The sequence below is a fragment of the Astyanax mexicanus genome, chromosome 24 (genome assembly GCF_023375975.1).
Source record: "Astyanax mexicanus isolate ESR-SI-001 chromosome 24, AstMex3_surface, whole genome shotgun sequence".
NCBI lineage: Eukaryota > Metazoa > Chordata > Actinopteri > Characiformes > Acestrorhamphidae > Astyanax > Astyanax mexicanus.
The window spans coordinates 34,157,936-34,175,000 of record NC_064431.1 but is presented as its reverse complement, the minus strand read 5'-3'; the positions used below and the strand labels follow the sequence as shown (position 1 = coordinate 34,175,000).

The following is a 17,065-nucleotide window of genomic DNA, read 5'->3' as shown; positions in this document are numbered from 1 at the left end:
AAACTGATATTATCTCCAGCTCTAAAAGCGTACCGTTTCTGTTGGGGTTGGAGATTTGCTGGAGGTCCAGGAAGTGCGTGGCCACGGCTACGTCCCCCATGTTGGAGTCGTCGAGGATCTGAACTTTAATCCGGCGGGCGAGGGGGGGGAACTGCTCTATGAAGGAGATCTGCTCGTTCCACTCCGGAGCGTTAGTGTTACTCACCACCGACGTTTCTCCCTAAAACAACAACAAACTGTGATTCACACCAAGAACAAAGCATTTTACCTGTTAGAATCTGTATTTAATCTACACTTCAGTGCTTCACTCTCAGAACTACAGTTTAATCATTATTAACATTATATCACTTTAATTGGTCCTACAGTAAAACCCTGTGGAACACCACAAGATATTTTGCTCAGTGTGTCTCAGATCGGATTTTTTCATGGCTGTGTGAACGTGCCAAATCTGATTTTTTCCAATGAGATTTGAGTCACTTTCACTAGGACTATGTGGTCCTAAATCGGATACGTATCCGATCCACAGACATGTGACATAAATGTGAAAGGTCAAATCTGAATTTATGCATCTTTTAGCTTTAGTTTTAGTTTGGTCATTGGTGGAACTTGATCTAAATAGCTTGAGAACCTCTACTTAAAGCAATGGCAGGTTTGGATTGTTCAGATTATTATTATTATTATTATTATTAAATCAGACAGAATAGACCAAAGCTTTTCTCTTCCTCTGAGAGCAGAAACTCAGGGTGAAGGATCGGGTTCTTTAACCTGCTGTTATATAAAAATACATGAGTTAATGTTCTGTGTGTGTTTACTGTGAGCTCATGAGGAAAGACGTAGACTGTAGATCAAACATCACGAGCACCACAACCCATTTAACAAACACACACACACACACACACACACACACTACTAACTATTCAGCAAACACACTGCTGCTCCTGCTCCTGCTGTAGGGTTTTAATAGGCGGAGTATAAACTTGTGAAAACCAGTGAAGAACTAAAAAAATCTAACTTTTTATTACACTATTCATTATTCACTAAATTCTTGAGTATATTATATGTACTTATATTTGTTTTAATCACTTTAATTCACTATCTGTGCACTAGTGGCCATTTTTAGTAGCCATATTTTACTTTATGAGTATAATCCACCACTGTGTTTAATGCTAAAAGTAAATGACTCACCTGCTGGCCGGCGAACGTGACCTGAACATACGGGTCGATAAAAACCTTCTTATCTCCCATCATTTTAGAGAAGCTGCCCAGAAAGCCAGCGTTCATACTGGGCAGGTCCTCCGCCCGGTAGATCTTCAGCAGGAACTTAGCCCAGGGACGCTCCGCCGCCATCCGCTTAGGAAGCAGCAGGTTTCTGATCGGAGAAAAAGAAGCTTTTACAGCTTAAAATACAATAAACCAATCAGTGAGCCTCTTACTCATCATTCCCTTTAAGAGTCAGGTGAGCTCTGACTATTTACTAAACATTGTAATTCTCAGAATTAGACATATTACAGTTTTTCTCCATTGGTTTGGCTCATTTCTTGAAACTGAGATGACATTCTCAAAATAACATGGACAAATTCCCAAACTAACTTGCAGTTTCTCATAACAGAATGGCATTTCTCATTGCTTTCATCACATTTCAAATGCTTTGTACATGTCTCAAGCACTTAGTACATCTTTGCAAATGGTTTTGTACAAGTAGCCTACACTTAACACAATCATCCTACATTTAGTACATTTTCCAAAAGAATGCATCTTGTTGATCTATCTTAATTGGTTAGTTCTCAGTGTAATGGTTGTTCTCTTCAAAACATGTCAGCACAATTTCATCATATAAGTCATCATCTGCAGAATAGTCTGCTCAATTCTCAAAATGAATTAAGAAATTGTAATACAATACAAAACACATATTTTGGAACATTTCATAAATTCATTACAATCAGGTGAGTAGGTAACAGGTGAAAGCAGGTTTTGACGAAAATGAGTGTCCCACATTACTGGTGACCAATCCATCAGTTTGTTGTCTATTATTTTGAATGCTGGCATTGCTCTATATACAGTGGATATAAAAAGTCTACACACCCCTGTTCAAATGCCAGGTTTTTGTGTTGTAAAAAAAATAAAACAAGACAAATAATTTCATAACTTTTTTCACATTTAATGTGACCTATAACCTGTACAATGCAATTGAAAAACAAACATAAATCTTTACAGCGAAAAAATATAAAACAAAAAAATTAAAATCACCTGGTTAAATACATATAACTAATACTTTGTTGCAACATCTTTGGCATCTATTACAGCACTCAGTCTTTTTGGGTAGGAACCTATCAGCGTGACACATCTTGATGTGGCAAAATTTGCCCACTCTTCTTTGCATAACTGCTCAAAATCTGACAAAATGTGAGGGCATCTCCTGTGCCCAGCCCTCTTCAGATTACCCCACAGATGTTCAATGGGATTCAGGTCTGGATTCAGGCTGGGCCATTCCAAAGCCTTAATCTTATACCGCTGAAGCCATTCTTTTGTTGAACTGTTCAAAATTCCGTCCACCCTGAATAAAGCCCCAGTTCCAGCTGAAGAAAAACAGCCCCAAAGTATGATGCTGCCACCACCATGCTTCACTGTAGGTATGCTGTTCTTTTGGTGACGAGCAGTGTTGCTTTTGGAATTATGTCCAAAACGTTTAACCTTGGTTTCATTAAACCATAACACATTTTCCCACATGCGTTTGGTAGATATCAGATGATTTTTTGGAAAATTAAGTAGAGCTTAGATGTTTTCTGGATGTTTGTTTTTGCACAGACATATGAAGAAGTCGGCAGATTATTGTCACATGTACTACACAGCCAGTACTTGCCAGAAATTCTTGCAGCTCCTTCAGTGCTGCTGTTGGCCTCTTGGCAGCCTCCTTGACCAATTTTCTTCTTGTCTTATCATCAATTTTTGTCAAATGTCTTGTTCTTGGTAATGTCTTGTTGTGCCATGTTTTCTCCACTTGATGATGACAGTCTTCAAAGTGTTCCATGGTATATTTAATGACTTTTGTAGCCTTCACTTGACTGATATCTATGAATAATGAGATACCTCTGATGCTCTGGCATCTCTTTGTGGACCATGGCTTGTGCTGAAAGATGTGGCTACAAAAATATCAGGACAAGCCTACTAGAACAGTTAAACTTTATTTGGAGTTGATCAGAGGCACTTTAATTGTTGACAGGTGTGTGCTGACTCCAATTTAAAGTGAGTTCGAAGGTTATTGGTTAAATTTGAACACAGCAACACCCCTAGTTATAAAAGGGTGTGCACACTTATGCAACCTCAATATCTCAGTTGTTTATTTTTACTTCACCTCCCTGAAAGATTTCTGTTTGTTTTTCAATTGCATTGTACAGGTTATAGGTCACATTATAGGTAGAAATTATTTGTCTTATTGTAATTTTTTTTACATCACAAAAACCTACCATTTGAACAGGGGTGTGTAGACTTTTTCTATCCACTGTATACATCTTGGCCTGGTGCTAGTTCTTTGATGCTAGTCCTGTGATTATATAACGATGATATAGTCCTGTGATGATATAATGATTATATAGTCCTGTGGCGATCAGTGTAGAGGATGGCTCAGGCATTCTTCCCACAGTGCATTGCTAAAGAACATATCAGATGCAATGTTGATGAGAATTTATGGCCAAACAGACTGCAGCGGATGGATGGCCAGGAAGGTGATGGAGAGAGGGGAGTGACACAGAGTAGTCAGAATGTTACTGTATTGCATTTGTGATGCTTGACTATTTTTTTACCTACTGTAATGTATTTTGTATACATAGTATATTTGATACATTTTCCTTAGTATTTTCTTTTCTTTCTACCTACAGTAATGTGTAAAAATGTACTTAAATATGTAATGTAAATAAAAATAGTTACAATTTCCTCAGCAGAAAGAGTGCAGTGTGTGTGGTGTGAACATTGTATTCCTTTAGCTAGACCTCTGCCATAAAGACAAAACATCTAAGCATTTTGACTTGCAGTACTTACACAATGCCAAAGGGACAATGCATTTTGGGGGCACTGATGATTTGTGTGAGAAAGGAAATCAGTTTTGACACGTGGGTAAACTGTTTTTGGAGCGATATGAGCAGTGATGAGGATCCATGTAGTTTTGCTGCACCGTCCAGTTTATTTTGACAGATGGACAAAATTAATGAAAATGTGCCAAAGCAATTGAGAAGGATCTATGCCATTTTTATGGTACTGACTATTTATATGGGAGAAAGACTTCATTTTGAAGCAAGAATGAACGTTTTGGGAGACATATGACATTTTGCTGGTTATCTGAAGTGTTGTGAAGAACTGTAAGTCTGTTTGGCCAATTTACCTTTTAGTTATAGGAATGTCATCTCAGTTTCAAGAAATGAGCCAAACCAATTGAGAAAAACTGTAAGACATATTGGACAAATTAGGGCCCTATTTTAGTGAAAATGTTTTTTCTTCTATGGCCTGCTGTGTAAAAATTGCACTTTTCGAACTAGTCCTAGGATTTTTACCGATTATGTTAAAACTGGTCTTGTTGTAATCCAAAGACCTTGTAGGTTAATTATCAAATCATCAAAAAACACTTTTTCACCATCTGTTGCAAAAAAAGGTAAATATAACTACTTTTTATTACAACCCCTTCCTGTTGTCTGTCAAACTGCACACACCTTATTGTAGAATAGACAGTTATGAGACTTCTGTTTGGAGAAAAAGATGCATTTGCAGCCTAAAGTACAATAAACCAATCAGAGTGTCTCTTGCTTATCATTCCCTTTAAGAGCCAGGTGCACTCTGACTTTTTAGTAAACATTGTAATTCTCAAAAATAGGCTGAATTAGGGCCCCATTTTAGTAAAATAGTTTTTCTTCTATGTCCTGCTGTGTAAAAATTGTACTTTTCTGAACTAGTCCTAGGATTTTTAACGATCATGTTAAAACTGGTCTAACTGTAATCTGAAGACCCTTTAGGCATCAGTGTAATGTATTCAGAAACACTGTTGCTGTTTAAACCAGGCAGGAGGAAGGAGCTATAAATAGACTGTTGATTGGTTTATTGTACTTTAGGCTGTAAATGCTTCTTTTTCTCAAAACAGAAGTCTCATAACTGTCTATTCTACTACAGACAACAGGAAGGGGTTGTAATAAACTATAGTTATATGAACCTTTTTTTGCGACAAATGGTCCAAAAGTTGTTTGCTTTTTGATAATTATTTACCTACAAGGTATTCGGATTACAATTAGACCAGTTTTAACATGATCTGTAAAAATCCTAGGACTAGTTCGAAAAGTGCTATTTTTACACAACAGGCCATAGAAGAAAAACTATTCTCACTAAAATAGGGCCCTAATTCGGGCAATATGTCTTAATATGCCTAATTTTGAGTATTACAGTGTTTACTAAAAAAAGAGCACACCTGACTCTTATAGGGAATGATGAGTAAGTGAATGTTATTGATTATCCTATTAGTTTGATTATAGCGCCACCACATGTGGAGTAATGAAGCAGTAACATTAGTAAGCCTAATAAATTTGGGGCAAGTCTTTTAAATGTAGTTTAGAGCACGTATATTTCAATACAAATATCCATATTTGATGCAACATATCGATAATCTATCACAAATAAAAACAATACAATACAATATATTGTGATATTGATATATTTTCTTTTAGATCTTCTTGTTATACCTCTCTATGTCCTCGTTCTGGCTGGTGGCGGGAGGGAGGCTGGCCATGTTCATAGAGTCTCCCTTCATCATCACACTGAGAGTACACTTCACATAACCCTTCACCCCGGAGCGAGTGTCCTTCGGGTCGGTGATCGGAGCCCATTTCTGATAGAATCTGTGATCTACAGAGAGAAACAGATAGCTGCAGTAATTACTGTCTGCAGAGCCTGTAATCAGCCTGAAGCAGAGATGAGTTAATCACCATCATTAAACCAGCAGCAGCAGCAGCAGCATCGCTCCATTATCATCTTCCCACAAATACACTCACACACTTTAGTGAGAATAGAGCAAGATCCACACACTGATCAACGCCTCTGTGTTCTTTACAAGAGTTTTTAAGGTCAATACACTGAAAAAAAGCACTTTAGCAACATTAACTTTCATTAAGTTAAATAAAAAAAAAGTTATTTGTACTGGTGTGAATCACAGGGCATCTCACAATATGATATTATAATATACAGCTCTGTAAAAATAAAGAGAGCACTTCAGTTTCTGAATGAGTTTCTCTGATTTTACTATTTATAGGTTTATGTTTGAGTAAAATGAACATTGTTGTTTTATTCTATAAACTACAGACAACATTTCTCCCAAATTCCAAATAAAAATATTCTCATTTAGAGCATTTATTTACAGAAAATGAGAAATGACTGAAATAACAAAAAAGATGCAGAACTTTCAGACCTCAAATAATGCAAAGAAAACAAGTTCATATTCATAAAGTTTTAAGAGTTCAGAAATAATCAATATTTGGTGGAATAATCCTGGTTGGTTTTTAATCACAGTTTTTTTCATGCATCTTGGCATCATGTTCTCCTCCACCAGTCTTACACACTGCTTTTGGATAACTTTATGCTGCTTTACTCCTGGTACAAAAATTCAAGCAGTTCAGTTTGGTGGTTTGATGGTTTGTGATCATCCATCTTCCTCTTGATTATATTCCAGAGGTTTTTAATTTGATAAAATCAAAGAAACTCATAGTTTTTAAGTGCTCTCTTATTTTTTTCCAGGGCTATACAGTATATTGACCACAATAACAATGACATCACGATAAAGCGCCTATGTTTTTTGCATACATATATCAATAATATATCACAAACTAAAATAATACAATACAATACAATATATATATATATATCGTGAAATCAATATACTCTTCCACCCCTACGTATTTGTACTGAATCTCAGATCTTCAGACGGTACCTGGCTGCTGGTAAACTGTGCTGATGTCGATCTTGAAGGTGCCGATGCGAGTCATCAAAAACGCAAGGGTTTTTTTGTGAACCACCTGAAATATATAACATCAAACATACATTTTAACAGCTTGTAAGCATATTACTTATGAGAAAAGACAATTACAAGGCATCTGTTCCCAGTTAGGAATAAAAAATCAGCAAGAAAATACTTACAGAAATCTCGATAACTTTATCGAAAAGAACATCCTGCGTTTCCTGGAACTCAAACATGAAGTTCTGAAAGACAAAAGAACACAAAATCCTTAAATTCTGTCAATTGGTAATCAAAAAATAAATTAAAAATACATGCTAGGGTTCTGTCCATCGCTCGATTTAAAGAGTGTATTAAAAATAATAAAAAAACACCCAAATATAATGAAAATTGTTTGACAGACATTAATACAATAATAAAACGCTCTAAAACTAGTTTTAATGCCACCATATTGGATTCAACTTCAGATTTTCAAATGGGAATGTTCAGTACCAGTCAAAAGTTTAGTTTTATCTTAAATTAAAAAAAAAAAACTTTATATATTCTGCATTGTAGATTAATATTAAAGTCATCCAAACTATGAAAAATCTTATTTAATAAACAAAAAAATGTTAAACAAGTCAGAATATATGTTATATTTTACATTCATTACAAGCACCTCTTGCTTAGGTGACAGTCCCCTGTAAAACATATACATATATACCCCTTCCTGTTGTAGGGACCCTGTATGTCTTACAAGGGGGGTATTTTCTGGGCATTCTATTGTCCTGTATTATTTGTTTTGAAAGGATTTGCCTGTAGGGGGCGCTATAAAAGCAAATCAATTATATCTAAATGTGCATGTCACCGATCCATAGGATTCTTGTTCTATTTTATGCAGTGCTGTATCCTTTACACTTTTTAATTACAAATATTCACCAAAAATGCATTGTTTTCCTTTTATGACCAGCTGTGTAAAAATTAAATTTTTCTAACTAGTCCTAGGTTTTTTCACCGATCATGTTAAAACCTGTCTTTTTGTAATCAGAAAGACCATGTAGGTAAATAATTATTAAAAAAAAGACTTTTAGACCATTTGTGGCAAAGAAAAAGGTTAATATAACCACAGTTTATTACAACCCCTTCCTGCTGTATGTGAAACTACACACACCTCGTTGTAGAACGGACAGTTGGTGGACTTCTGGGTAGCTGTACGCTTCTTCTCGTGTCCCACAGTGATGTACACGGCCGGGTTAATGTTCACACCAACCAGATTCTGAGCCTCGATCACGTTAACATTCACCTAAAACAGGACACCATGCAGTTACAGTACAGTTATTAATAATACTCAATTATTAAATACTTATTTATTAAAAATCATTTTCCTACTCTCCTAGCTAGACGTCTCATACTGTCTAAATGGAAGTCACCTGTTCCTCCAATACACCAGAGATAATCAGAGACATTTTTTAATATAATAAATTGGAAATAATTAGATGCTCATTAAGAGGCTCCACCAACAATTTTAACTAACTATGGGATCCTTATTTCGGTTAATGTTGAGCAATGATTAGTCCCTGGAATCACAAAATAAACAGTATATATATATATCTCAATTCAGATTCTCTTTAATGCAGCGGTTTATAATATATCTCAATTTAATTCATTATTTTTAAATCTTTATTATGTCAAAAGTAGCATTTATCTTTTCATTATATTTAATAATATGTATAACTATTAATATTGATCCCACTATTATTAGTTTAGGCTTAGTTGTGTCAGGTAAAAAAGTAGATTTTGATAAAGAATGATTTTATAAAACTATAAATTATAGTTTTTTGTGTATAAAATCTGTAGGATCAGCATCAGTATTTAAGTTCTTTTGTCCTGATTAAGTATATTAATAATTTACTACATGAGTACAGGAAACTACTCTAACTACCTCATAAAATAAATGAATAAATTCATTATAAACTGTCATTTTTTTATAGACTCACCTGGAAGCTCTTCACTTTAGGGGCTGCAGCGAGCTCATGCTTCGATAAAGCTCTACAGCGACTAAATATAAAAATAAAAACAGGAGATTACTTTAATATTAAGAGCTTTTGAGATTATTCCAGAGGTATATAATCTAACAATATAAGTGTCACTATGAGCAAAAAATATATATTTTTGTTTGTATTCATTTTAGGGCCAGAACAATATGATCTAAATGATTTGACTAAAGTTACAATTATCTTTTTTATTAATTTTATCCTCTTTTCACTCTGTTCTTCGATGCTCATGCAAATGACCAGCAAAGATGCGTGTAAAAGGTGTGTAAATAGTCAGTAAAGGCCCCAGAGTAACTTCTATACAACTGAAGGCCCCTCTGACACATGCTAATGTTCATGAGTTCACCATCAGAAGAACACTGAGCTGCAAAGAGAAAACCACTGCCCACACATCTGCAGTTTGGTTTAAATGAAAAGTGTTTTGTTTGAAGAAAGGAAAGGAAAACACAGCATTTCAGCATAAGAACTTTATCGCATCTGTGAAACATGGTGGTGGTAGTATCATGGTTTGTGCTTGTTTTTCTATATCTGGGCCAGGAGCTCTGCTTTCATTGATAAAACAATGAATTCTGAATTATATCAGAACATTTAAAAGGAAAATATCAGGACTGTTCATAAACTGAATCTCAACAGAAGGTGGGTGGGTCATGCAGCAGGACAACGACCCAAAACACACAAGCATTGAAGAACAGGGTGAAAATAAGGAGGAGAATAATAAAATATACAGAGAAACACAAACCCAACTACAGTCTGTAACTATAGAATTAAAACATGTCCTCACCTCAGGATGGGAGTGAATGTCATGCTGGAAATTTCCAAGTCTGAAAAATCATAATCATCATCATAGTCATCGTCATCATCGTCCTCTCCATCTTCATTATCTATCTTCATCAGACTGCGCCCGAGCATCCTGGCATCTCGATCCAACTGCTGCGGACGCAGGTTTCTGAAAATCAAAGATCATGTGATCACTGACAATAAACGGCAAACCTTTTATATTAAAATCTCTTTTAATTTAAAATGAGAAATTTATGCAATCCCATTTTCTGATAAGAAAATTGATGTACGTACCCAGGATCAAGAAAGCCTGTGTTCTTAATGACCAGACCTGACCTGTAGAAATAAATATAAACAATCAAAAAATGTATTATTTTAAATGTAACAGATTTAATGAATGTATAGATTAATGTATTTGCTTTATAACTTACTCATCTCTGTCCTCCACCTTCGTAAAATCTTCACCGCTCCATTCTCCAGCCGCACCTTGCAGAGGATGATACCTCACATCCAGCTCCACATAAATCTACAATATCATCATTTACAATATTACAATATTAGAATTTTTCAGATATGGATTAACCTGTGGATATAGCACACTTAAACTTTGATTTGAACAAGATTTTTAATAACACGCTGATCATTTTTTCTGGTTAATTTAGAGCAATAAATAGTAAATTGACAACAAGAGTTTAAGAATATAATGATAATATGAGCAGCCAAATATACTATACACATATTCTTGTCTCATTTTCTCATTGTATTGGATGTAGCTATGCCATGTAACATTATAATAAAAATAAATAATTGAGTAAGCAAATAAGTAAATAAGGTGTGGATTGGTATGGAAAGGTGTAATAAAAAATACATTTGGTATATATATATAGTCTTTATAATAAACTTTAATAATAATATTAATAATATATTTAGTAACTCACATCAGTCAGGCTGTAATTACTGTCTGTTAGCGGCTCTCTCAAAACCAGCCGTCCTGCTGTTACTACATGCTGCAGACTCACCACCAGCTTCCCCAACAGCCTGTTACACACACACACACACACACACACACACACACACACATTTATACATTTATACACACACACACATTTATACATTTATACACACACACACACATTTATATACATAGGATGTTAAACTGCATTTTTAAAGTTTAAAATTATCATTATTAAATATCAGCTATATTTATACTGGGCTTTTCTTATTTTTAATTTAACAATAAACTCAATCACTTAAAAATCAATGTATTTTCTTTTTTTTTTTTTTGATGTACTGTGTCGTACATGAATCCCTGTGCCTTTACCATCACCACAGAACCATTAGCCATCATGTTAGCATCGCTAATGTGCCTTAAGCATTAACATTGTACAACTAGCATTGCCTTTAGCATTGCTACAGCTCTTGTAACATTTCCACAGTTCTATTATCATTGCTGTTAGCATTTCCACAATACAATTAGCATTGCTATTAGCATTTTCATAGTACTATTATTATTGCTGTTAGCATTTCCACAGTACTATTAATATTGCTGTTAGAATTTCCACAGTACTATTAGCATTCCTGCTAGCATTTCCACCGTATTATTAGCATTCCTGCTAGCATTTCCATAGTACTATTAGCATAGCTGTTAGCATTTCCACAGTACTATTAGCATTGATGTTAGTATTTCCATATTACTATTAGCATTGCTATTAGCATTGCTGTTAGCATCGCTACAGCTCTGGTAACATTTCCACAGTACTATTAGCATTGATGTTAGCATTTCCATAGTACTATTAGCATTGATGTTAGCATTTCCATAGAACTATTAGCATTGATGTTAGCATTTCCATAGTACTATTAGCATTGATGTTAGCATTTCCATAGTACTATTAGCATTGATGTTAGCATTTCCATAGTACTATTAGCATTGATGTTAGCATTTCCATAGTACTATTAGCATTGATGTTAGCATTTCCACAGTACTATTAGCATTGATGTTAGCATTTCCACAGTACTATTAGCATTGATGTTAGCATTTCCATAGTACTATTAGCATTGATGTTAGCATTTCCATAGTACTATTAGCATTGATGTTAGCATTTCCATAGTACTATTAGCATTGATGTTAGCATTTCCATAGTACTATTAGCATTGATGTTAGCATTTCCATAGTACTATTAGCATTGATGTTAGCATTTCCATAGTACTATTAGCATTGATGTTAGCATTTCCATAGTACTATTAGCATTGATGTTAGCATTTCCATAGTACTTTTAGTCAAGTCAAGTAGTTTTATTGTCAGTACTGCATATGTACAGGACATACAGATAATTAAAATTACGTTACTCTCCTTCCCAAAAGTTACAGCAAGTACAGAAAATTTGATTATAAATCTAAAAGAATAAGAGACACTATATTTACAATACAACAAGGACACAGATAGCATTATTACTGCGTTATTAGCATTAAAGTACTAGCCAGAAGCTAATTATCATGCTACTTACTAAAAATACACTATAAAAAGCATCGATTAGTTTCACATCCACAAAAAGGTGGAATACCTGTAGGAGGACGGTATTTTTAGGAAGGTAAATCTGATCTAACCTGAATTTATAGTAATAATTTAAAATCACTGACCTGTTACTGAACATCCTGCTGCTGTTGTAAACACTGATGGTCAAAACCTCATCCTTCTGGATCTTCCCATAGTGTGGCCACCTGAAGTTCTGCAGAAATACACAGTTTAATAACAGAATCAATCAGTTATGGAAAAAGAAAGTAAACATGTTTTTGTTGGATAAGGGTTAGAGTTATTTTCTGACCACTTGAGGCTAATTTCTAAAAATGTTCCATTTTTGCATTTTGCAAGTTGGATTAACATTCAGATTTGTGTAACACCATAGCAACCACCATGGATACCATAGCAATACCTGAGCTACCACTTAGCAACACCTTAGTGACCACTACAAACACCATAGTAACACCTCAGCAACCACCTAGCAACACCTTAGCAACCACCTAGCACCTGCTTAGCAACACTACAGCAACCACCAATGATACTACAGCAACACCATCGCAACCACTTAGCAACACCTTAGCAACCACTACTAACACTGCAGCAACACCTAAGGAATGCCTTAGCAACCACAAATGATACCATAGCAATGCCTTAGCAACCACTTAGCAAAACAGACACCATAGCATGAAAGCCATTTTAGCTGTGCACCCATCCTGTTTTTCTTTCAGGAAATGCACTTTCATAGTTTTTCTGAAAAAGTTTTTTTTTATAGTTTTTCTAAAAAGCTGAAATAAAAAACTGGATAATTGAAAATATATATATATTTTTTTTTTAATTTAGCTTGTTATAGTCAGAAATGTGTGTGGCTTTGTAAGACTGATGGCAGAAGAACGCTGATACCATTTATTAGACTATTTTGTATTCTCTCCAATCAGAAACAACAATACTTTAAATTTAAATGATAAAATCTTAAGCACTGCTGCTTTAAGTTTAGTATATAAACTGCAGTGTGAGAGTTCTGGGATCTGTAATGTGTTTTAATGGTTTCAGTGTTCGGCGTTTTGCAGGGAGGGGATGTGGTTTCTGTTTATAAACCGCTCCCTAAAGGCTTAGTCATTCCTCAGACATTCACACAATTACACAATTACACACTCACAATTACACCATTTACACTGCAGAGTTAACCTTTAACTCCTCTTAACAAAGGCAGAAATGTGACTGAGGGTTGGGCCTGTGTGCTGGAAGATCAGACGGGATTTCACAAAGCAGGATTATTAGTGTATTTCATTGATAAACACTAATAAACACTAATCCTGCATAATGCTGTACTTAAATACCTGAGAACAGTTTGTTCTGTAGTGTAGATTAATACTAAAGTCTAATCCAAGTATTTTAAGTAGTGTTCTAATCCATATTATTATTAAATTAATTAATATTATACCACAGTAAAAATCCGACCCTGCAATGTGATTGGCTAAGAGGTGTTCTATAAGTGCCATTATCAGCCGGTAATGCACTGTGTAACCAAAGCTCTCCATGTATTACTCCACATACAGGTAACCTAGCAACGATGCAGCGCTTACAAACCAAACAGCACAGCAGCTACAAACAGAGCAGCAATGGAACTATTTTAACTGGTGGAGTTTTTATAACCAAACAGATCCTATTTTCTCCTCCTCTTTAACTCTTTAATAAATCTTTAATAAACAGTGATAATGGAACTGTGGAATAATCACAATAATACACTGGAGGTTTATGATATAAGGCGTAATATAGGTTGTGACTGCAGCACAGCAGTGCCGATAATAAGCCTTATAAGCGCGAACCTCAAGCATATTGTTGCTTAATTAAGTATTAAAAAGTATAAAAAGGAAAGTTCAGCTGCAAAAAAAGACCATAAAAAAACATCAGATGAAACTGGCACTCATCAGGACTCATCAGCGCTGCTTCTCTTACCTCCTTAAAGATGGCGACGTTTTCACACTGCAGAATCTTGGTTTTGTGTGTAAAATCTGAATAACAAACATAAGTTGTTTTAGTGATAGTGATAGTACTTTTTCATATGGAAAGATGTTAAGAGAAAAAGTATTAAAGGATAAATAGACAAAAGCAAAAGATTAGTATTTGGTTCATAAATCATAACATAACTAAACTTCTGTATATAATTCATACAAATTTAATAATATATACAGCTCTGTTAAAAAAAATAAGAGAGCACTTAAAAATGATTTTTCTTCTTTGATTCTTTGATTTTAGCAAATTAAAAACCTCTGGAATATAATCAAGAGGAAGATGGATGATCACAAGCCATCAAACCACCAAACTGAACTGCTTGAATTTTTGCACCAGGAGTAAAGCAGCATAAAGTTATCCAAAAGCAGTGTGTAAGACTGGTGGAGGAGAACATGATGCCAAGATGCATGAAATTAAAACTGTGATTAAAAACCAGGATTATTCCACCAAATATTGATTATTTCTGAACTCTTAAAACTTTATGAATATGAACTTGTTTTCTTTGCATTATTTGAGGTCTGAAAGCTCTGCATCTTTTTTGTTATTTCAGTCATTTCTCATTTTCTGTAAATAAATGCTCTAAATGAGAATATTTTTATTTGGAATTTGGGAGAAATGTTGTCTGTAGTTTATAGAATAAAACAACAATGTTCATTTTACTCAAACATAAACCTATAAATAGCAAAATCAGATAAAAATAGTGTTTTCGATGATAAAGCGTTATCGCACACAATTATTTTGCAAAAGTTTTAATGTCTTTTTATGAACAAAAATGAATAATTTACCACCAACTTCTTTTTATATTATACTGTTTTTAGAAGTTAATAACATTTTAAAATTTACTCTAGCCAGTTCTCAGTATTTGCCACAGTTTTTTTTACTTGTGATTAATCGCAATTAATCAGAATTCTGTCGTTTTTTAAATCAATTGACACTAATGGTTTAAAATATAAATTATAAAATATAATATATATAAATTAAGTACAATTCAATTAATGTAATACTACTAACTGTCTAGTAACTGTCTTTATACAGTGTCTGTAGTCTGTATTACTTTTATATTAAACAAATATAAACATTTGGTATGTGAAATAAACAGAATTTTTATTTAATAATTTAATTTAATTGTATTTTATTATATTATCTGTTCCTCTAATATTTTCTTAAATTCCCTTGATTTGAGTGATCGGCTTTTAACTTTCTATTTTAACTGCATAATTAATGCATGAAAAGAGCCTTAATATTATAACAATAATAATAATTATTATTATTATTATCCAGTCTTACCTCTAAAGGACAGTTCCACTTTGCGATCATATTTCCCGGGCAGGTTATAGATGGTCTTCAGGTAAACAGTGATGGACATGATTCAGTGATTAATCCCTCCTTTCTTTTCTTCAGATTCACATCATTTTCTTTATAATCCTGCAGTTTAACATCCAGCAAACACAGCGTCCAGTAGAGTCTTAAACCTGCGGATCAGGTGATCAGGTGTGCAGGTATACAGGTGTACAGGTGTGTCTGAGGCTCTTGCAGGCAGCAGGGCAGTTTTAGCTGCTCTGTTTGTTCAGGGTAATTCAGGGAGGAAGTTCTCAGAAGATCAATAGAAAACTCAACCTGAACTTTCCTGAAACACCTTTTACACAAACAACCAGCAGGAGCCGAACAAATCAAATATTTATCATTATTATTAACATTTCTCACAATCGTTCAGATTATCAGACAAAAACAAGACAAATATACTGTGAGAAGATTCCAAATAAAGACAAAAAGTTGATAAATAATCGTTTTATTGAACAAAAACTGGTCCAGTGCGTATTAAACCTGTGTAAAAAAAGCAGTTACTCCCTCAGGCTGTGTTCAGACTGCAGATAAACCGGATTAGTCTCGTAAATCAGATCTGTTAGATCACTGTAAGAGAGATCACACTGGATTTGCCTGTCCTGACATCACAAGAGTACCTGTTTTACTAGAGCAGAAAACATCAAAACTAGCATAGCAATAGTTTTTCTGCATCTTCTGATTGTTTATATCTAGTGTTGAGGACGAGGGGAGTGGTCTGGTTGTGTTTAATCTAAATTTATTCATTAATTATTCATTAATTACACAGCCAGCCAATTAACCAAACGAGTTTATTGGAAATCCAATAAGCTGAACTAGACACACCCAGGTTATGGTCCAAGTCCAAGTCTACCTCCACCATGCTTAACAGATTTCAGAGTACTCATGTTCTGGATTATGAGCTAATAACTTCTTTATACAATATTGCAACTGGACTAATAGTAATATGTATATATAATCTAAATATATATATATATATATATATATATATAATAGTAATATATGGTATGGGAGATGTTGGACGAGAACTAGTGCATCTCAAAAAATTATCATTGAAAAGTTACTTTATTTCAGTAATTCAGTTTTAAAAAATGTGAAACTCATATTATATAGATGTATTAAACACAGAGTGATCTATTTTAAGCCTTTATTTATTTTATTGTTGATGATTATGAAGCTTACAGCCAATGAAAACCCAAAAATCAGTGTCTCAGAAGATCTGTATATTATATAAGAATAATAGGTACTTTTGGCAGTGTGCCAAGTCCTGCTGGAAAATGAAATCCACATCTCTGATTGGTGGAAACTTAACACTAGACCTCAAGCAGTTTGGACTGTGTGTCTTCCTCCAGACAGATGATCAGTGATGGTTTGTTTGGAGAGACATGTCTGTCATCTGCT

The 17,065-nt window shown here is 34.4% G+C and overlaps 1 protein-coding gene across 1 annotated transcript in view; it reads right to left on the bottom strand.

Annotated features, from left to right (window-relative positions):
* The window catches only part of fer1l4 (fer-1 like family member 4), a 53,188-nt gene extending 37,248 nt beyond the window's left edge, over positions 1-15,940 (bottom strand). Inside the window, exons 1-14 of the mRNA XM_049471788.1 lie at positions 15,611-15,940; positions 14,267-14,322; positions 12,430-12,518; positions 10,731-10,830; positions 10,224-10,318; positions 10,087-10,128; positions 9,797-9,961; positions 8,959-9,019; positions 8,133-8,264; positions 7,165-7,227; positions 6,959-7,043; positions 5,718-5,880; positions 1,186-1,369; positions 34-220 (exon numbers count right to left, since the gene is read on the bottom strand). Coding sequence (XP_049327745.1) covers positions 34-220; positions 1,186-1,369; positions 5,718-5,880; positions 6,959-7,043; positions 7,165-7,227; positions 8,133-8,264; positions 8,959-9,019; positions 9,797-9,961; positions 10,087-10,128; positions 10,224-10,318; positions 10,731-10,830; positions 12,430-12,518; positions 14,267-14,322; positions 15,611-15,689 — 1,501 coding nt within the window. The 5' untranslated portion in view covers positions 15,690-15,940. The remainder of the gene's footprint in view (positions 1-33; positions 221-1,185; positions 1,370-5,717; positions 5,881-6,958; positions 7,044-7,164; positions 7,228-8,132; positions 8,265-8,958; positions 9,020-9,796; positions 9,962-10,086; positions 10,129-10,223; positions 10,319-10,730; positions 10,831-12,429; positions 12,519-14,266; positions 14,323-15,610) is intronic.
* Positions 15,941-17,065: the final 1,125 nt, after the last annotated feature.